The sequence below is a fragment of the Struthio camelus genome, chromosome 3 (assembly GCF_040807025.1).
Source record: "Struthio camelus isolate bStrCam1 chromosome 3, bStrCam1.hap1, whole genome shotgun sequence".
NCBI lineage: Eukaryota > Metazoa > Chordata > Aves > Struthioniformes > Struthionidae > Struthio > Struthio camelus.
The window spans coordinates 101855046-101878414 of record NC_090944.1 but is presented as its reverse complement, the minus strand read 5'-3'; the positions used below and the strand labels follow the sequence as shown (position 1 = coordinate 101878414).

The 23369-nt window shown below is 36.6% G+C and overlaps 1 protein-coding gene across 4 annotated transcripts in view; it reads right to left on the bottom strand.

Moving 5' to 3' along the window:
* The window catches only part of CRIM1 (cysteine rich transmembrane BMP regulator 1), a 222526-nt gene that overhangs the window by 119332 nt on the left and 79825 nt on the right, over window positions 1-23369 (bottom strand). For all 4 annotated transcript variants that reach the window (XM_068939360.1, XM_068939363.1, XM_068939361.1 and 1 more), the window contains 2 exons: window positions 10207-10449; window positions 1486-1606 (listed from right to left, as the gene is read on the bottom strand). In XM_068939360.1, the coding sequence (XP_068795461.1) occupies window positions 1486-1606; window positions 10207-10449 (364 nt within the window). The remainder of the gene's footprint in view (window positions 1-1485; window positions 1607-10206; window positions 10450-23369) is intronic.

Genomic DNA, 23369 nt, shown 5'->3' with positions numbered 1-23369 from the left:
TCTCAAGGTTACTCCTCGAGGTCAAGAGATTCCTTACCAGCGACAGATCCTCAGTAAGTGACACTGATAGCATGCTAAAACTTTGTTAAGTTACCTCTCTGATTGACTGCGCGCATAATCCTTAGACACAAGCTGTTGACTAAGTCTGGGACTCCTTGACGTCTGCTTTGCAAACTTTGCTAGGTTACACCTCCGCTTGATTGCGCATATAATCCTTAGACATAAACTGTTGACCAAGTCTGGGACTAGGACTGGATCCCCTGGATCCCTTCTGAACCTTGTAACTCAACAGGAGGGTCTCCTTGGCACTTTCACCTGACCCTGTCCTCCACACAGTCAATAACCTGGGTGAAGCTTGCCATTCGACCCTTGTTAAATCACTGTCTCTCTTATGATTGTACTCTCTTAAATCATTACCTTACCTCACTAAAACATATTAGCTGCTTCTCTCTAACCAGTGAACTGCATCACTCCTCCTCACTCATACAATTGGGTCGTGTTCAGGAGATATATTACTTTTGTCACTTAAGTACCATGCACATATATAAGTACAGTTTATTAATCAGTTACAATTAACACATAGCGAATCAAATGGTTGTGTTTTATTTAAAGATCTTTTTTCACGTTATACTGTGTGCCTTAGAAATAGGAAATATTTTCAAATAATGATTTTTCTAAAGCTAAAAAAAGTTTGATTTTCTCTGTACTTTATGTTCCTTGACAGAAGGAATACTAAAGGTATCATCTGTGAAAGGTATAAAGAATAAAATGGATACTTCTCATTTCCCAAAGCAATATAGAACAAAATACAATTTTTCACAGTATTTAAGACTGCATAAAAATAGAATATGACTTCATTTTTGGGAAATAAAAATAGATTGGAACAAAATCAACTCAAAGTTGTCTAATTTTTCTCAAGTGTAGTAAATTATACCTACTTGGAAAATAGACTGAAGTGAGCATTTGAAACTTCTGTTTATGTACCGTTGCATACAAGCCACCCTCTTTTAGCTTCCCACAATGGCCTTCCAGGCACAAAAAAATACTTTTTATTATAAAATAAAATAAAAAATACTTTTTTATTCTATAACTAAGTAAGATTTCCTCTGATTTCTCTTCTGTCATCTCCATCACGTAATTCCTTACTAAAGACCTTCAAAAGTTTCTCAAAATGATTTAGTCAGCTGAACCGCATATACTGCAAATTTGCTTAATCTAGAGGCCCAAACACTACAAAGTAATCTGTTAAGACTCAAATTCATGCATTTGTGCTGAGAAGAGTTTTCTGTTTGAAAACAGATGGATTTAATATTTCTATCAAACCGATTTACTTTCGACCTACTCATATAACTTCTACTCTCTACTAACATTTATTGCCTCAGAGGTATGCATTGTTATCCTGTATTTATAGTACTGAGATTTTAGCATCATGAATTACAGAGAACAAGGAAAAAAAATACTCAGCCATCAAGACAAGACACAAACCTTGTGGGAAGAGTACAGCAGCCATCAGCTGTCAGCCTGACTTGGGTTTCATAGCTATCCAGAGGACAAACAACTTGCTGAACAGGAGGGCATTCCACCGTGCTGCAATCCACGCTGAACACTAAAGGAGAGAAGAGAAAATTTGCTTTATTCATGCTTTAGAAGTTTTGTACAAATTAATTCATCATGAGCAACCAGGTATGCCTCCGTCAGAAAAAGGATTTAGTGAATGCATTTTCTGTCGTAACATTACAGAAAACTTTCATTCTCTTTAACATTAGCTTTTTAAAATTGTACAGTGAGGAAACAATTGAACTAATACTAGTTAATAAAAAAAAATACAAAGTTGTATAAGCAACCTTAAACAATCATTTTATTAGTGAATCAGATTAGTTAGGTACAGGAAAACTGGAAACGCTAGCATCTAAGACTGTTGCACTACCAGCTAAAGCACTTTTACCAAAAACGTGTTTTCCCTGCACAGTTTTTAATACAATTGACAATTTAATAATTTTCTTTTATTTTTCCTGATTAAAAACAAACTGTTTGAAGAGTAAAATACCTGTGATACAAGAAAAGAAAAAATATAGAAGATGCACTTTGGATGAATGCCTGCACATGTAAACTACATCACTAAGGATTATTCCATAAGGCTGTGTTGTTTAGGTATTTATATATGACAAAACGCAAATGAAGACTAATGTGTTCATCTGCATCAACAAACTGAATTCCTCAGAACTGATAAGACTGACTCTTTTTAGGAAGCATCCAATATTTAGAAAAGCAATATGCAGGCTGAATATTTACTTAACCCTATGATTCATACTTAGGATCCTAAGTTGTAAAACAGCTTTATCTTATTTTGTCCTAAATCTCCCATGTTAAAGCAAACAATGCTAGTTCAGACAATACCTATTTGCTATTTCTGTACTAGCCAAGTACAGAATTGAAAATACTTCCTTTTTTAAAGAAATAAGCTATCAACAGACTGAGTAGGCAGGATGAACTGAATGTTATCAAACAGAAAATTACGTGGTAAAATATCATCAATTACCAATAAACCTTAATTTCACATCAATATTGACACCATTACTCTTACTATCTTTTAATATAGTGATTAAGTAGCTTGGCAATGCTAAGCCACAATTTCTTCCAAGAGCTAATTATTTTCAGAAGTCCCATTTTCTGCCTTCCTAGTCTCACCCCTTTCCAGGTTTGATTCTCAGAGGTGCAGAACAATAATTCAACTGGCCACAATGAGACATCAGTCTCAGAATTACACCTAGAAAGTATAGTTCAGCGAGCATTTGAATAAAAGCACAAGTTCCATGAAACAAAAGTTTTTAGCTCCTCAAGATGAAGAATAGCAGTCTTGTCCTCAAGACCATTAACTTTCAAAGTATTTATGAATGTGAGTATTCTCTGTACAAGTGATACTCAAAATCTGCCTTTTCACATTTATTTGGGAGACACAGCCATCTCTTAAACCATAAGAGCAACCTTAGAAGTTCAAGAAAGGATTCACTAATAAATGCACAAACGAATTAAAATCCATTTGGTGGAGCAATTCAGCAAGATCACTATACTTAAAGGAAAAGATCCCGGCTACTAATCTAGACTTCACTACAATTATCAAGTCAACTTTCATCTCTCTTTGTAAGCACACAAAGATACCTATTTGGTTTTAAGATAGAATTTTAGAATTTATCACAAAAAAGTAGCTTTTTATTCTAAGTTATTAGAAAATAAAATGGTTGAAACAGCTGCCACCTTCATACCACGTATTGAGAACCAGTGTCATCCAGCAGGAGCTGCTCAATTTTGCCCAACATGACCGATAAAATTGACACGATTCTGTTGTGCTAGATAACTGCCAATGTCCAGTTTCCTGAATTTAAACTAGCAGCCTTTTTACCACCCTGGATTCAGTCCCCTGCCCCGCAACTTAAGTAGTCTGAGAAAAAAATAGTCAATGAATTCTGCCAACAAGCTGCTACTACAGAGATATTTCTGTGGCTATTTCCATTTTCTGGTAGTGATAACGAAAGAAAAAACACATGGAAACTCTGATCACGCCACCGAATCTCAACCAAGGCGCTTGCTCTTGCTAAATAGTTTAAAGTCTTTCCAACGGCTACAGTGCTCTAGTATAGTGCCTAGCACCAGAGTGCACTCTAGTTTTTGTAAGGATTAGTTGGATTTGATGAGCAAGGAATTTGCATGCAGCTTATCTACTATCTTCAGAATTTTATCAGTCACATTCATACCCCACCTCAGCATTCCCTCCAAAGTGGGAGATCTTTATTATTAGATTAGGAGGAGGAAATAAACGTTCCTACTTATTTTAAACTTCAATTGGTTTTTATCAAACTTGAGTAAATATTGAGCCAAACTTCCGGATAAGCTGAAAACGTTGTAAGGTTGAAGAACAATCTGTAATCGTATTCTTCGTTACTTCAATAAATAAATAAATTACAACTCCCCCCAGATTAATTGCACTATCATCCTAAAAAACAACAAAAAAAAAGTACAGCAGACATTTGCCACTGAAATTACAGTTCTCTTTTCACGCCTTACTTCTTTGACTTCAATAATTCCATAAAGTATACATTTCATGAAAGGGTTGATTGTTAATTAGCTAAATAAAATTAAAAATAAGTTATTTCTGTTCATTCTGGAAACGTAAAGCTTTAAATATATGGTTTGACTAATACATCACTTCAAGAACTCATAAATACATCACAATTTCCTGTCATTGAACATGTTACTTCACCAGTATTTGCTTAACAATGTTCACGGATTTTCTTGCACACCGAATTTGTATACAGTAGCACCTGTGAGTTACTCATTTTTCTATCTGTGAAAATGTAGCAGAAACCATACGATGGTTGCAGACCATGACTTAGCTGCAGTAATATGCCACCTCCTTTCTGGACTACAAAAGCTAAGCTCCCTTTTCATGAAACTGTTAATATTCAGGTGAAAATAACTTTATAGTAGAATATGCTAACATAAGAACATTAAGTTCTACCCTCATGTACTACAGTCTTTTCAAACAATAGCATGTACAGCTCAGGGACAATATCGAAATAGCTACCTACGCATCTAAAGATCCGGCACCAAGGCAGTACCTGCATCTCCGACGTAGCAGAGTGGCTTCGCACAGGAAAGACTAAAGTCATAGCTTTCTGAGGGTCTAGTACAAGAGCATAAAGTCAGCTTCTACAGCAACTAAGAATCATCACATAACACCCTTTGTTTTGAGTTCTGATGCACTTCAGCTGCTCCCTCATAAATAACAACATGCCATACGAAAACCTATGAGAATGTTAATTCCACTATCTCCTTTGAGAGAAGTGGACAGGAAGAAAGCATGAAAGCCAGTTCCTCCTCTTTCCCTTCTTCCCCCCAAAAAACAGAGTGCCATGGCATCCAAGCATGTTTCAGTAGTGATTTAATATTTGGTTTCTTTTCCCCTGACAACCTATCCTTTTTACATTTCTTCACATTTTAGCAGCCACAAAAGATGATGTTCCTAGACTTTCAGTGCCACTGTGTCACGGTTTGAATCACTTCATTAACATCTCCATCACACATATTTCCCAGTACGGCCCCTCCACTTTTGCTTATTTTTGCTGATTAAGGAGTTTTGGTTATCTTCTCCATCACTATCTATGTCAATTTATGGGTAATTTCTCCAGCACTGTCAGAAAAGTGTCTGATTTTTCCAACTCATTTCCTTGAGTCCTTTGCCAATCTCATCGCCTAAGTCCTCTCAATATCACCTTCTAAAAAAAGTATCCAATAAAACTGTTGGAAAGTAGCTCTGCCGAGAAGGACCTGGGAGTGCTGGTGGACAACAAGTTAAACATGAGCCAGCAGTGTGCCCTGGTGGCCAAGAAGGCCAATGGTCTCCTGGGGTGCATTAGGAATAACGTTGCCAGCAGGACGAGGGAGGTGATCCTGCCCCTCTCCTCAGCCCTGGTGAGGCCTCACCTGGAGTCCTGTGTCCAGTTCTGGGCTCCCCAGTACAAGAGAGACATGGCACTACTGGAGAGAGTCCAGCGGAGGGCTACCAAGAAGATTAGAGGGCTGGAGCATCTCTCCTATGAAGAAAGATTGCAAGAGCTGGGCCTGTTTAGCCTGGAGAAGAGAAGATTGAGAGGGGATCTCATCAACGTGTACAAGTATCTGAAGGGGCAGTGTCAAGAGGATGAGGCCAGCCTCTTCTCCGTGGTGCCCAGCAACAGGACAAGATGCAACGGGCAGAAACTGAACCACAGGAAGTTCCATCTGAACCTGAGGAAAAACTTCTTCACTGTGAGGGTGACAGAGCATTGGAACAGGTTGCCCAGAGAGGTGGTGGAGTCTCCTTCCCTGGAGATATTCAAAACCCGTCTGGATGTGATCCTGGGCAATATGCGCTGGGTGACCCTGCTTGAACAGGGAGGTTGGACTAGATGATCTCCAGAGGTCCCTTCCAACCTAAACGATTCTGTGATTCTGTGATTCTGTGAAAACTATACCGGTATTATTTCTGTAAGTAGCAAGGAATAATAAAACTATACATGAAGAGAAATTATTACATAAAGTCTAATTCTCTCAAACATGTATAAAAACTTGATTTTTCTGACCCTTGTCCTTAGTACAAGACTAAAAATTCCAGACCTGATTTTCAGTACTGAAGTGGTACCAGGGTGGAGCAACAGTCATTTCCCTCTCCGTCACTCCACACCACCTACAAAATTTCACTATTGAGCTCAAACTTTTCATTGGACCCTGACTGCAGAGAAGGCTAAATTCCCCAAAGCAATAAGCCAAACAATAACATTCTCCTTATAACTGTAGCGTTTAAACCAAGATTAGGTACCGGAAAAACCTCATCACTTCAGTTAGAAAAACTTTAGGTCATGAAGGGGTGCAAAAGAAGGCGAGTAATGACAGTTCTGTTAAGCAGACAGTTTGAGAGAAGTAGAACGACAAAAGAGTAATCTTTTCAGTAGAGATTCTGCTCAACACAGCAGACGTTTTCCAACGCTTTCCAAAGGATGCCAGAAACTAAAAAATGTCACTCACCAAGTCAGCAATAAAGGTGCTAGAAACATGTTGGATCACTGCTATTGAAGCAAACTAACTACTTTTCTTTATTCAGAAGTGGCAGGTATAGCCCCTAACCAGCTTCAGGAAGACATATTTTAAGATTTTAACTCCATCTTTAAATAAACTAACTTGCTAAAAACCAAAAATCATTGTTCATAACGTTTTCGCATTCTTAACAAGTGAGGCACATATACTGCCACAATTCTTGTTTCAAGTTGTTTTTATTTTTACTGTTAACATGTCATGCAGCTTCACTTACGACTGCTCATTCAGAGTATATTTAAACAGAATCTTTATTTTTGAGAAAATGTTCTGAGAACCCATAATTTCCAGCTGAAAACCCTAAGTGAATTCAGTGCTCACGAAGGGCTGTATTTACGGCCCGCAGAAGCAAAGTGGGTCGCTTACGACACCAGACTGGTGTTATCTCAGTTCGGAGCTGAAGAACAGCACTAAAACAAAAGGGGCACAACATAACATAACTTTTTCTTCAGTAGATGCCACAACTGTTTTGAGATGTTCAGTGGAACACTGGGTAGAGAACGTTCAAGACAAATTAATCTGGAGATTAACAGATACATATTATTAGGTTACTAAGTTTCCTCACTGTGCCCCTTTAACTGAATACCAATGCCCTTAATCACTGCCTTCCTAAAGTAAAATATGCAGAAAAGAAAGAGGAATGCAAAATGAAAGATTTCGTTCTTACACTACCATTTAATGATATGGCAACACTTCTTATTTTCCTTTCAGTAAAATCAAGTGCCACAGTATTTGAACATATGCAGTTCTGAACAGAAGAGTCCAAATTTCACTGTAAGTTGGGGAACAGTGACAGCTTATTTAAGGAATAGAAATGAATAGAGTTTATGTTGTAACTCCTTGGCATAAACACTTATTGGCATAAAACAGCACTACTATCATAGGAAGCAGTCCCCCTGCCATGGGAGATTTGTTTCCACCAGAATCCCGTTGTTGGTGCAAAGTCTCAAATGAGGTGGGTTACGCAGACATGCAAGCGAAGCCAGCGAGTTCTGGTAGCAGCACTCACAGAACTACAGTCTTCAGGTCTGCACTAAAGCATGGAGAACTGTTTCCCCTCTTTGACATGTAAACTGCACAGCCATGCTGACCGACTTCAGTAAAACAGGTGACATCAGTCCCGTAAGAAACTTGGCATGAACTTTTATCTACCAAGGCTTCCACAATCCATTCTCCCATTTGTCTTGGGCAGCATGGTACTAAAACCAGAGGCAACATGAAACAGAGCATGGCTAGTTCAGTTCCTCTCTATTTCTTTCCTACAATAAAAGTAAATCCATTATTTGGGATATCAAGTCTCAAACTCTGCAGACAGGCTTACCATAGGCTGAAAACAATATTCCTGATGCATTATGTCAGGCCTTTAAAAACTTTGGGTATTAAGAAACAGTATCTGTCTTCTCATTTCGATCAGCGTTTCAGGAAACACATAAACGTAATTCACATACTATTCATACGTACAGAGAAACAGCAATATGCTACTGTATATACAGTGGTATGGATACATACATAGAGAGAATATATGGTATAAAACAGCATAGGAGAGGCAGGTTGGATTAGGTGACCTCCAGAGGTCTCTTCCAACCTGCATTATTTTATGATTCTATGAGTCTATGAACACACAACACTAATGAAACAAAAAAATTCAATGCCTTTTTTTCCTTCTTTTGAACAAGTGAAAAGATTTCACTTACTATATTACTTAAAAACAGATTTACAGCAATGACCATGATAGAACAGTTTAGATGGAACGAAATATCAAAGCTCATGCTGACCTGAGAATTTAAAAGTAAAAACTTCAACTTTCCACAAACAAATATTTTCAAAGAAATGATTTCACTATTTGACCAAGCTATCATTTTCTTCATACGTCAAGTACAAAATCTGTTGTCTCAACACGTGCTTTATACTCATTGAAAACAAGGTCCCTCTGAAAACTGAATGAACTTCAGATTTGAGAAGATTTACCATTTAAAAAAAAAAAAAAAGCTCCTCTACCCCACAACATACAGCTTCATTTCTTCAGTCCCATGTACATTTACCTCCTAATTCGCTACAATTAAAGAAACACTAGCCGCTTCAGGAAACAACACGGACAAAGTTACACAAATATGCTGATGAGAATAATCACATACTCATTCCAAATATTCTGTAACACCAAGAGGTGTTTTACCTCAACTCAGGACTCGCCTTCAAGAAGTAACCTACAGAGGTTAAGTCCTGAGTTGAGCTCTTTAGAAACTACCAATTGGGAAGCTAAGTAACAGTTGAGAAGATATGATCAGAGCTAAAATTTATTCTGAGAAACTGAAAAAATAACCCAAAAGTCAGCAAGGCAAAATTAAATAAAGACATATTTGAAATATATTTTGAGAATAATTCAACTGTACAAATACGACGACTCAGGAGCAGTCCTGCAATGGAAAGATCTTGGGGCCACAGTATTTCATAAATTAAGTACAGCTCTTGCAAAAGATTCAATTCTCATTTAGAATTTTGTATGAGACCCCCCAGAAAGTAACTATCCTTCAGTATTGTGCTGACGAAGACTCACCCAAAATGCTAGTCTGCCTTCAGACATCACATTTCAGAGACATGTGGACAAACGCAAGAGAGCTTAGAGAGGGACAGCATAATAATTAAGAGGCCAACGAGCTGATGCCATAAGAAAAGCTGACTTGCTCATTGATGAAAGAAGGCCAGGGCAGACAAAACGTTCCAAAGCAAGCTGTAAAGACTTGTTTGCCAACTGCTCCAGGACAGAGAAAGTAGTAGTTTGCTTAAATTTCCACACAGGTTGATTTGCATTAGATACTAGGAAAAAATGAAAGAGAAGTGCTAGAACAAAGACTATAGAATAGTCTTCCCTGGAGACTGTTAAGAACATATTAAACAAACATAGGTAAGGCATGGCCTATGCATACTTGAACCTGCTTCCGTGAGAGATTTTGGATTATACAATTGTCTACACCTATTTTCAGGTCTATCTTTTTATTAACCATCTCTGCTCAAGCCTGAATCACACAGAAGATTTAATTACATCTTCCACTTCACTGAGAAAAATAAATCACAAGAAAGGGTTATTTGTGATCCCATGAAATAAAAAAGAAATGGAAAAAACACTGAAAATATTGCCAAATGCTTCATTATATTTTCCTGCAATCCTTTTGCTCTCCCATTTTAAAGGGTCATCACTACAGAAATTTTAAGGCAGAAATCTTAATTCCATGTCCATTCACGATATATTCCTATATAAAAAGCTTTGTATAATGTAATCAGCATGTGAAGTGTGCCACTTTCACTAAAAGTATTCAGTGCAATACACTATTCCCCTTAAAAATTAATTTAAATGGAGTAACAAGGGAAAAGAGAAAATAAACTTACTATGATATTTCTCATCTACTTTGCAAAGGGACATTGCCCACAGAATCATTGGAATCTTGCAGGCCTTTCAGAAGAATTCAGATGATATACAGGGCTTATTAGATACAAATCATATAAATTATTGTGCTTACTCAACATCGATAACGGAAAAAACTGCAAAATGAAAATAATAATAAAAAAAGGGTCCATTTTTACCTGGTTTACATTCATAGAGATCACAGCATTCCCCTGGCTTTCCTGAGGCTTTAGAAACCAATATATTCAAATAGCCAGGCTGGCAAACTTTCCTCAAGCAACCTGCAGGGTTACACACACAACGGCTTGGGAGTGGGCAGCATTCGCCAGGAGGAGCATAACCTTCGATCAAGATGGAATCCTCTGGACAGCGAGGAGAAAACTGGACCTCACAGCGGGCCTTGGAGCAATCAGGTTTCTCTTCTGAAAGAGAGAGGGAAAAAAAATCAGCAGGCCATATACATCAATAAAACACCGAACTGCAAGCTTAAGCTGTAAAGACGACTTCTAGTCAAGTTCCCTCCTCCCCGCCTCATCCCATAAGGAAATTTTTTCTAGTAAAGTGTTTAGCAAACATCATGGAATATACTTGAAAACATCTTAGTATTTGCAAGAGGACAAGCATGTTACAAATATGATGCAAAAATTCCCATTTGCACTACACTGAACCCACAGTCTCAAAAGCAACCATGAAATTAAGCATTTGGCCTTGACATTAAGAAGCAACTTGTCACATCACGCACAGCCCTGATGTTCACACCTACACCTTCAGTTTTCAACAACTTTCCTTCACGAGAAACCGGCTTTAGCCGATTGATTTATTACACTTGAACGACCTAAACTGAAATTTCACAAACTCAAAAATGTTGTTAAAAGTTTAACAGCTTATTTGGAGAGCCCGTAGAGAACCGGACTGATTTTTACTGCACGTGCTCCCAATGCTGACATCGAAACACTGTCATTCCTGTATGTTCTACGGCTTGAAGAGTGGAAGGGAAAAGGCTTGGCCAGCAAGGAAGGATGAGGCACTGGGTGCTATACCAACAAAAGGAATACTGAGGAACACTGTCAACAGGTTGTTGGGAACGGTGAGAAACAGGACACCACTGAGATGGACAAAGAGAGGATGAAGACACAATGGAAGGTTCTCAGACAGCTAAAAGTTGAAAAAGTTAAGATTCCTCATCCTCAGAAAACCCAGTCTCAATTCTGGCAAGAGTTGCGTCACAACCTGCAATGACCAAGCCTTATGGGCAGAATCAGACGGCTCCTGTGATCTATTTACTTCGTAATGCAAATAGTAAGAAATTTTGTATCCAAGATGATATCATTTTGCTAAACACATCTCAGCACTATCATAACACAAATGCATCCAAGACACTCGGAAGATAAGTATCCATAGGGCAGGAGTATTTAAAGTGTTTGGAGACAACACAGGGCGACTTTCCAGGCCTGACAGAAAGCAGGGTGGGGGTGGGAAATCATAAAACAAGAATTTGATTTATAAATTGTTTGTACCACTCCTTGATTATTTACAGGTTTATAAACTAGATGATTCTATTAGAAGTGTGACAAATTACTCCCACATAACTAATCAGCTACTTATTTTGCTGTTGTTAAAGCTAGATGCAGAAGAGTAGAAACAAGTATCTATACAACACCAACTTTTATTAATCTATTTAATCCCATTTCAAAAGTTAATCCCTAGTGAAAACATCAATGATAAATTAAGACATATCAAATAGCATCTCTGATTAAAAAAGTCAAGAATATCTATTCCAACTCATTATTTTGAAAGTTACTAAACTTATTGGATATATCTCTTTAAATTAAAACAGCAAATAGGAAATTCTGCTTCTGATCATATCCTGAACATACTTTAGAGCAAAAATTTTTCCAGAGAATCACTTCTATACTTCACTTTAGTATTTTGTTTGGGTTCCACTATTCCAGGAGATACTGAAAATCAAAGAAATACTGCTTGTAGAGATGGCTGATTTTCTAACTGTGATTTAGTTTCACTTAGAGGGACATAAAGGCTGCATATTCCTAAGTACTTAGGAAAACGGTATCCTAGGTAATTCTATTTGCCTCAGTTTTAGTTGGCAAATATAGCACAACAGAGTCAAAAAACAATTTCACGTATTCCTGTCATGTATAAACACTTTATATTTTTCTTACAGACTATATAGACTAGTAATTTACATGCGATACCAGACAGTGTCATAATTATTCCAGCTACAGACAATAAAACACAGTACTGTTTCCATCTACCTGATAAAATTGCTTTGGCTAGATATGTACTTTGCCTAGACTCTTATTTAACATTTCTAACTCCTCCCTCCTTTTTTTTTTTTTTTAAGCTTTGTATTGCCCTAATATTTAAGCTCTTACCTGCTTCATTAAATACATTGTTCAGACTGAACGTGACTGGTTACTATGATTCACTGCAGAAATACAGCTGTATATATACACAATAAGACTCCATATTGTACACATTTAAGTAAGTTTAATCATGATTTTTACTCGACTGCATTTACCTATATTTTTCTCTACAAGCTCTTGCTGTCTGAATTTCGTGCAGACCATGCTCATGACAGCACTGACCAATTTAAGCTGACTTTCAGAAATGCAAGAGCTGTCAAAGATGCAAGTCAAACTGTGGCATTTGGGCTATGCAGGATTTTAGATATATTTATGTGGAACACCAATGCAAAGCCTGCTGTTGGAGTTGATAAGATCACCTAACAAAACCTGTGAAGAAACAAGCCAGAGCCAATGGGAGCATGTCCACAGCCAGTGGAAACAAAAAAATAATTCTAAGTAGTACTGTTACATGAAATGTTCACTCCCTGTTCTATAGTTACTTTGATAACTTTTTCCACATTAGAGTCCTGTACCCAATACAGCTAACTAATAGAAGACAATGAGACTGCAAAAACTGCTACTACTTAATAAAACTTGCATCTTTTGTAAGAGGAAATGGTTGAAATATCAACAATCACCACCTTGCAAATATGTGTTGTATTCTTAGATTACTAAGAATACTAAGATTACATAAGGGCAGCAGATACTTACAAATCAAATGCAAAATTTTTTTCTGATTGAAGTGCCACTACTGCTTTTGGACTTTATACTGAATAAACAAACAAACCCACCCTACTGCTACTTCTGTAAATACCTTGCTTCCAAATTGCAACCTCAAATGATATACATTGTAAAATATTGCCTTCCCAGTATAAAAGTGATGAAACTGAACAGCAGAAAGATCAGATGCATTAGTCTAAGTCGTTTTGGTCAACAGATGATTTTCATTCAGGTTCCCTATTGCTAGGCCATATCAAAGTCAAAGGCAACAAAAGATCCTTTCCACAGGCTACGTCATTATTCAGTCATTGATTTTAATGTGTTTTTTCTGTGGTGGAAAGGAGCAAGTAGCTAAAGTGATCTGTGACTTCCAGTACTGAAAGCGTGTCCTTGAAGGCTCCCATACTTTGCACTTCTGGAAATAACTGTTATCTGAAACATGAGAAGGCAACAGTTCCCACAGTAGGGCTAGCGTGTTTTAGTTAAAACTGTAATCAGCCAGCACGTTCTGTTTTACTAAATTTCCATAAAGGATAATGAGGGCTTCTCATTTTGATACCAGGCCTGAACGACAGAGATTACTTTTAAGCAACCATTAAGAGAAGTTGCAGGATTTTTCTTCTTGTCGTCTTGGCAAATTGCAAACTTGCACGGATATCCACTTTTTCTTATAACAAGGACAGAATTTTGTATGCAAGGCATATTTCTAAAATCCATTGTGCTAAATTTATTTACCTTTTCATTCCTTGATCCGAGAAGGCATCGAAATTGAATTTGTTCCCAAAATAAACAATGGCAAACATTAATACGGCCATAAATGTCACTGTTCTAATAGGATTCCTGATTTAATTCCATTACCTACAGCTATTTAAGCTTTCATCAAACAGGAGGAACTGCTTGTTTAATAGCTCTTCTCTCCTTTATTAAAAAACACTTCCAGCCCTTATAAAAGTAACATAGAAGAAAATACCTGTCAGGGAAGAATAATTAAAAATATGATAACAGACTATCTCAGACGGAAAGTTAGGACAATGGCAAACTGCATTCCATAAAGAAACAACTGTAAGTTAACTCACTAGTGATATTTTTGCTACGCTACCTTTTTTTATACCATGCCTATTTCAAGGTGGCTTCTCAATAGACCAAAGTACATTCACAACAAGAGAAACCTACTGCTTCTGGAAGCACAGCCAGCTGCTCTCCATTACACAAATCAGAATCTTCCCATCCAACATCTTCAAAGTCAAGCAAGGTATCAATACTTAAGCTCTACTGGATTACCTTCAATAAACAGATCCTAAATAATTATTTTATTATAAAACTTCCCATTCCTCTGTGTGCTCAGAAACAGGACGCCTTCATTTTTCAAAGCAGCGTATCAAAAATCACGTCTTCCAGGAAGGGGAGGACTATACACGTGACTATAAAATAAATCAGCGCAGCAAATATAGGAGAGACTTACTCCTCAATAAAGAAATATCCTGAAACATATTTATTATGAGGCAAGAGGATATGCATGGGTCACATTCTCCTAACCCATAAAGTAGATTCCCCCACAATAACAATTTTATGCAGCCACAACTGCAAGTAGGAGGAGAATAAAACTATCTGCTACAGCAGATGCCTTTTTTAATTAGCATTTTGTGCTCAGGACACTTATTATACTAATTAAAATATATATTTATAAAATATTGCTCTCCTTCTACCCTTTGAGTAGCTAATAAGTCTCATTTAATAAACTGTCCATTTTAGCAAGGCAAGCAATTGCTCATCCAACTCACAAATTCATGTAGTGCAGAGTTGCACGCACTTTTGCCACTTAACATCAAGGATCAAACAGTTAAGGTAAAAAGGACATACAATTTAATCGCATTTCAGTCTCTCCAAAAAACAAACAGAATATAAAATAAACAAAATCAGAATGCATCGCAAGAATAATAATCAGTTATTTGTCAAGGTTGTATACGTCACACTTCTGATGAACTAACTTTGAACAGATAACCTACAGCCTAACTAGAAAAACTCAGTTAGCTGTGAATGTTGCCTTCAAGTTCAAAAACAACAAACACAAAATTCAACACCCAAGCCACCCAGCAATTCAAATCACTTCACAAAGAACACAGGCTATCAGGTGATTTGCTGATGAGCTTTCCTCTATGAGCCACACTTTATACAGTCTTTCATCAAAGACCACAGAAGCTAGAAGCATTCAGCATCTTTGAAATCTGTTGATATGCACCAGCCTGTGCCAGCAAAAAATCTCTACAGAGATAAAGGGAGAGCCTGGATCCATCAAGCTGGGAATCATATGAATTACCTATTTGGAGCCAATGAATCTTCCAAATATATTTTGGAATGTATCCGGAAAGATGACATTTTAATAATATGCATACAATCTAAATAAATTGACTGACATTCTGAAAAATTCAACATAAGAATCTGATGGAAACAATCTTGAGACTATCTACTCAAGAAGGCAGCTTTACAGCGGCCTGTTCATACACAATTGTTCAGTTTACCACTGACAGCGCTGCCTTTAGGTATACATTACTATCGGTACGAGATTTGTACAGACTTGTATTTCATAATTAACCTTCTATAAATCTGAAGGATCATGCTTACATGCTGTTACTTTGCAACCAGCCTGCAAAAAACCTGCTACTAGTAAGCATATGACAGAGGAAAACGTACAAATACCAAGAATAACTGAAACACCTCAATTACAATGTGTTGTATGTTTTAAAATAAAAGAAGCTGCGCACGAGGATCATTCATTTAAAAGTCAGAATTCATCAAAAATCAAATACAGAAATCTTAAGATTTTCACTTCAGAAGGACACAGGGAAGTTCTGGTACCTCAGAAACCATGGTATAACGTCATTCAAAACGACCTTTCACTACAATCACAGCGTATTTGTTCTAAAGTTCATGAGGGGTAGGAGAGCACTCTTCAATGGGTGGAAAAATAAAAGTAAGGAGAAATTAGAATTTGGATGTGAGGGTGTGGGTGGGGGAGTACCATTAACATTAGAGAAGGTCTGTCACGAAACAATAATCTTAAAGCTAGAAGCAAATACCCACATTTCAGAAATTTTCTCCATCTCAAGGGCAGCTACACATACTTTTAAAAGTATGGTTTCCCATGGATTTATGAAGTTATCATGCAGAAGTGAGGATTTAGTAGCAAGTCACCTTTAGAGCACTAAACTCCACTTTGCAACCAATGCTGTCTCAGAAAGAGGTAACTTCTTTACCATCCTGAAAGGTTTACACAATACTGGACATTTAAACTGGCCTATAGTTAGCAGTATTTATCAAGACTGGGACTGAACATAGGAAGTCTTGATCTGAACACAATTTATTTTTGTTAAAGTAAAGCACTTGTAACAAAACCCACCCAAACACAAATCACATACGTATACACACACACACACACCCCCGGAGCCCCCTGCGCATCTTGGCTAGTACCAAAGTACAGAAATCAAAATGGTTCCTGCAGGAGAATTAAAAACCTAGCTTTCACCTCTGTATCAAATTCTTTTCCTTCATTATGCTTGCATGCTCTGCTTTGACACGCAGAGAAAGTATATGCCAAGTATAGTTAATGAGAAAAGCAGAACAGTCAAAGCATTGGTTAGTAGAGTGAAAAGACCTTAAGGTATAATGTAGTGTGGGAGAAATTGAGGGAAAAAAAGCTGGAATGGGGGCAGGAAGGTATGCTCCTTATTTTTCGGGTGAAATGAAACACATCCCTGCTTTTCTGGAAATCCTTTTAGGGAGCGATTTTTATCATTTTGTCAAAACTTCATGTGACCAGATGCCTTTACTCAGTCACCATAGAAACAAGGATAGAAGGTTTTCATAGAAGGAGAAGGTCAAAGACAGCTACAGTAGACTCAGGTCCTAATGTTTTCACGGAGATACTTAAACCATTCGACAGCTGCTCTTTTAAAAACAAGTTTAAGATGCATACATACGTATACCCATACAGACGGATTAATTTTTTTTTCCTGCTATGCCCCCTAAGACAAATACACAATAAGAACAATTTTGAAAGAGGTAACTTCACATTTGACAGGTTTTATTTTTCAACGAAGTTCTTATTCAAAACAGCATATGGTTCACTGACATGAACTTTTTGTATGACTAAGCAAAGTGATGCAATAACGTAAGCATACGTGCTTTGAAGATACATGCTGTGCAGTTTTGCATTTTTGTTCAGTTGTCAACTGTTTTTGTGGCATCTAGGCTAAAATTTTTGCTTGACGGTCTTACAGCTGTCATTGGAACACACTCCAAACAATAGGCATATTGTACGGTTATACAGTGGCAGGAAGGAAATATTAAAAGGATTAGGGATAAACAAGAAAAATGATTACCCAGCTGAAGCAGTCAGACAGACAGGGATCGATACAGGAATGCAACAAACCCAAAAGGATTTTCAAGAATCAAAAGGACAGTTATAGTAGATTAAAAAATGAGATTATCTTACACATACAATATGTACATTACTGTATACGGATGAACTGCTACAAATAAAAAAGGAACTAGAGACTGACCTTTTACCTAAAACTGAACTTCATTTAAAGTCCATTCTGTTTATTAAATGAGTTTTGCTTCGCTTTCCAGCTTTCTGACCCTCTGGATTTTGCATACCACGCAATGGAGCAATCTGTCCGCCCCATGTTTTAGCCTCATTTTCTTGTGATATAACAGCAACAACCGGCACTTAATATGGGTTAAGAGAGTCATACCATAAAGACAGTCCTAGACACAAGTTATACTAAATACAAACTGGATGATCAAAGTACATCCTTTTTGCTATGGATTTGCCAAAGATTTTTCATATCAAGTTAGGGCCAAATATCCAGGTACAAGGGCTAAGCCACTCAAGACAGTGGCTTCATTCAAGACATTACTTAATACAGAATTTTAGTCTGAAAAAAGACAGACAATAATCCCATTTGGATAGCAAAGCCATTAGTATATTACACTCCACTTCCTGAACTTTTCTCTTTTCCTGTACTCAAAACACTAAAAAGAAAGGTGGTGTTCAAAACCAAAACGCACATCAGAATGGAAATCAAGTCTCAGAGTTCAAGGTGTTCTCTGCCTCAGAAAAGGTTTTAACGAAATCAGTGCGGATTTATCAGAGTTCAGATGCCACTGAATCTATATGCAAGTGCAAGCCCACTGAAACCAGTGCTGTTTTTTGAAGTAGGTGCCACTGCGTTCAAGCCTCCCAGCTCAAAGCATTTCTGAAATAGGCTTGGAAATTGTCCTGTCTGGGTGTCTCAAAGTTAGTCTTCCTACTGCTCCTGCTCCTTTAAAACCTGTTGTCAGGGAAGAGATAATTTATATTAAAAAAAAAAAAGGGGGGGGGGGGAGTAACAGCTTGACATCAACAAAATACTTCAGTTAATCCAAATTTGTAACTGATAACATTAGCTTTCTGACAGAACTGTATGAGCAGTATGGAAAAGAGAAGGCTAATCAACCCAGCCTGCTGTTGCCCAGAAAAGGGGAAGTAAACAATTTGAAGGATAAGATCCATACTACTGACAACTACTCAGCTTTCAGAAGAACTAAAGCACTTCTAAACCTCAATATTGAAAATGTCTCAGAAGCTAGATGGAGAGATGAGTGGAAAGATACCTGTAGTCAGATGTATAAACATGAAGAAAATGCTCAATAACGCAACTATGTGCCTAACGACATTTGCAGATATGCTGAGGTACCCAGTAGACACTGAAGCAGCTGGGTTACCCCCATTTAAAAACAAACAAAGTTTTATGTACTATCGTGACTAGAGTAACAACGCATTGCAATTTCTTTATATAAGAGAGGCTGCTGCTCTGGGTGAATGATACTGCTCATAGTATTAGTCAACCTATTTATTTGCACATCAATTGAAATCTCAACACAAAGGAGCATGTACATAGTAATGAGGAGGTATCAAGTATGGAGCAAGGGCTTTAACTAAAGAATGCCAAAAAAATTTGGAAGTAAATCAAAAATGAAGAGACTAAATTCATACAACCAATATAAACTGCACACACTTAATGACTTAGAAAAATGTGCACTAGTAGCAAATTTCCCTAAAGGGAACAAAGTATTTTTTTACTGTATGATACAAGCAGCTGCAAACCAAAGGGAATTCTGTATGTGTAACAAATAGAGTAAAGCACAACTATTTGAAGCAATTCTGCTTTCTATAGTTTAAGAAAAATATAAGCTAATAGACATCTGGAGAAATAATCATAAGTATGCACTGCAGGAGAAGTACTGCAGTTGAGGTGAGCATGAGAAAGGATTTGAATTAGAGTACGTAAGTAATATTGCACAACGGGCAAAAGCACTGGAGACAATTCTGGACACGAAGAACACAGCACTACTGACTACACCTCAAACCAGTATCCAAAGTAGTCTTCCCAAACCATCACCTTTGCCTCCTAAGGAAGATCTTAAAATGTAAGCAAACCAATGACCCAGAAAACCCTTGCGTCTGCAATAAATTTAATCTACAATCAAAATAACTACCTAAATTTACAAAAAATAGTTATTCACATATATAAAAAGAGATAGCAACCAAAATAAAACTCGAAGCAGCAAGAGCAGCAATCAGTTATCTACAGCTAGACCAAAAAAAGGAACTGAGTTATAGTAATTAACTTAAGAATGGAGGGTTTTGATATTCACAGTAACATATTTTGTTCTTATTACAGTAATGGAATGATCTGCTGTCTGTCCTTCAGTCTAAAGGAAATGAATCAAAATAAATTTATGATATGTGATTTCTTCAGGTTCTCTGACCTCCGTTAATACTTAAAAATAAAAAATAAAAATAAGAAAGCAACAACAAAAAAACCACCCTCACCCCCTAAGGACTTAAATGCCTGAAGATACTTCTGGCAAATAAAGGCCATTATGCAAACTAGCTCTCCTAGCTATTAATTTGTGGATATTTTCAAAACATCTCTGTATGCTTGTTAATAGCTTAACCACATATTTCTTAAATTCCTCTGTAAGAAAACTCAAGATACATAAGGAAAGTTATCTCTGCCCAACACTTCATTCTTTTTCTCATCTTTATTAACCTCTCAAAATACTGTAGTATCAGACAGTAAGAAGAGAGAGGCACAGCTACCTCCCTCGCTCCCTCCAAATACTTTAAGAAATTTTCATTCTCTAATCTGCTATGCTTCAAGTTCTCCCTTGGCTTCACTGGATTGGCTTTTTCTTAAGTTCTTCTAAATATCCTATCTAAATTTATATGCATTTCTATTCTTTAAGATTTGCCAAACTACTAAAGATCATTCTTAACACTTTTTTTTTTTAATATACGCTTATTTTTTATATTACATGAATATTCTTGTAGAATTCTTCTTCCTTGAAGGTTAGTATTGACTATAGTAACTAATACTCTAAAATGCATCAATTATTGAACTTGCATCAAGTTACCGAACAAAATTTCTATGCATTAAACAGGATAACAGAAAATAGCTCTAGTTATCTGAGGAAATCTGACAGGATAGCAAAGGACAATATAATTTGAGGTGTAAAATAAATAAATAACACTGCAGAGATAAATTGTTATGTAAAATTCTTGGCGCGTTATACTGAAGAAATCCTGTAATGCTTTTCACCATGTCCAGTTATCAAAAAAAGAGAAAAGACACTTACTAAAAGTCTAATTAGCACTGACTGTGAAGGTGGTGGATATTCTGTACAAAATATTTTTCTCCAAATACAATCTTCTAATAAACTAGAAGAAAATCACATCACAGAAATCACATCTGAACTTTAAGAAGCACAAATAAGTGTTCCAGAAGAAACAGATGTAAAGGTGTTAAAACACTTAATTCTTTGGTTATATTGCATGCAGTTTCTCATAGTTTCTGTTACAAATATAGAATATTTAAAATATAATGTTCTATGGATATAGGCTTTCTTGTATCCAAGCAACACGTGCACCAGGCAAATTAAAATTAAAGAATGCACTTCATCCGACCCATTCCACTAAGTTCTTACTTGCAATACTCATTTTAAGCACTAGCAAGGAGCGGTTTCTGCCCCCCCCCATCATCGCTCAATCACACAACCACAAGAAAAAAAATCTTTACTGAAAGAAACAACATTAATCATTTCATTTACCTCCAGACCCTTTCATTTTTAAGCTAAGAGCAGCATATAAGCAACTCAAAAAAAGAAAAAAACAAACCCCCAAAACAAAACAATGACAGCAAAAAAAGGAAACTTGACCAAGACCACAAGCAAACAGTGCATTACAGCAGCCGTCACAAAAAAATGCAATTTTAATTTTAGGGTAAAATTCAAGTGGTATAAGGTTGAGAAGACATCTGTCCAAGTGTTTTTTTTTCCCTCCATTTTTTTGGGACCTGATTAAAAAAAAAAAAAGTAAAAATAGAAATCACAAGGTCATGGGAAATGTGAGAAGCTTCTTACTCTTCCTACTTCCAAATTACAGCAGTATTCTCTTCAAAAACATTTACATATTTAGTAAAGAAAAAAATATATATATATATTTTTACATAAGTCACATGCACATGCATATATAGATTCATAACCAGCTCTCAAACAAAACAAAGAACACAAGAAACCACAGTATGGAAGGAGCAAACATATTGCTCCATTCTGTATTACTGCCATACAAAACCAAATGTATTAAGTGGGTTTTTTTTTTTTTTAACATACACTGAAAAGCATGTAAAATACTCAGCTTTTATTCCTTATATAGTTAATAGAGATCAACAGGTGCCCACAAAAGGCTATTCAGGTACCTAAATGAAATATTTAAAATAAATAGTATGAATTAAGTACAGCTTAATGTCCATCACATATTAAGAGTTGCTAGGTAACATCCTCCCTGTTGCAGCATCCCTTGTTCTACCTCAAAGCAGCAACACCATACAGAGGGAATTAAATGTCGAAGCTACAAAAAAGAAAAAGTTAGAGCTTACACAGCACTGAGCTTCTGTAAACACTAGTACAAGAATTTTGCTGACTGCAGTAGTCATTAAACTCGTACCCCTGTATTTCAAGCTGGACGAAGGCTAACACCTTATATTAAAAAAAAAAAAGTAAGTCTGGAAATGTGGAAAAAGACCAACAATCCTACACCAAATATATAAAGATAATCTCTCAATTTCACAATGTTGTTAGCTACATCAATATTTAAATAGATTCAATTTCTGGTCTCATTTGAATTATACAGTGGAGTACTAGCTAGAATGCTCTCTTCTAAAAACAGTTTAAAGGGCAAGGATCTAGAAGACTGCAAGCATGGCAATCACCTTTTCCCAAATGCATTTTTTTTTATTTCCATTCTTTACCCTTTTCTTTCCTTATCCCTTCCTCTTCAATGCCCTTTCCTCTCATATCTCCAAGTTATCCATTTGTTGTTTACGCCTTCTTAAAACAATCTTCCCGTCTTTTGTAACCTGTTGTCTTGCTTACTATTTATCTCCATTAGTATAAATTATAGTAACATACTTAATTTGTGTAATAATCTGCCTTAACACAAAACAAATTATTTTATCTTAAATACCCAAGAAAGAAGAACTGTGGAATTTTGCATACCAACTTGCAAGTGGAAAAAATCCTGAGAAACTGAGCTGTAGTAATATTTATTAACAACGTTTCTTAGGGTAGTTTGACTAAGCATTGAACGTAGAATTGATTTACAGGCACTAATAAGCACGTTATGCACCCTTTGTGAAACACTGCATAACAATACAAGTTAAGCCAGGAAACTACAAATATCATGCATTTAAATAAAGTGAAGCAAATTAGTATTATTTCCAGTAAGGTTCTTGTTGTGGTATTCCTCACACAGCTTTGTGATTCAACGGGATTTTTAGATCAAACTCTGCATGGTGGATGACCTAATCAGGAGTCACTCATGATCAATGCACATTAATCCTACATACAAATTTGTAGCAAACATATTAGTTTGCAGAGAATAAGGTGATCAGAGAGAGATAAGTCATACTGAAATGTACCTTGTGAGAGAGACAGCTGGGAAAGGAGGACTTTCTGCTCAACTGAAGAATTACTAATAAACCAGTCAAATATATTAGATGGCCCGTGATCCACTAAAGTGATGTTAGTACCTCTGAAACAGGTAAGAGCAATCAATGACTTATTGGAAGAGCTGATAGACTCCTCACAAAAACTGGAAACATTAGCAGCAGGAAGAGGATAAATGCAGTTTTGAATGATAACCACACAAAACT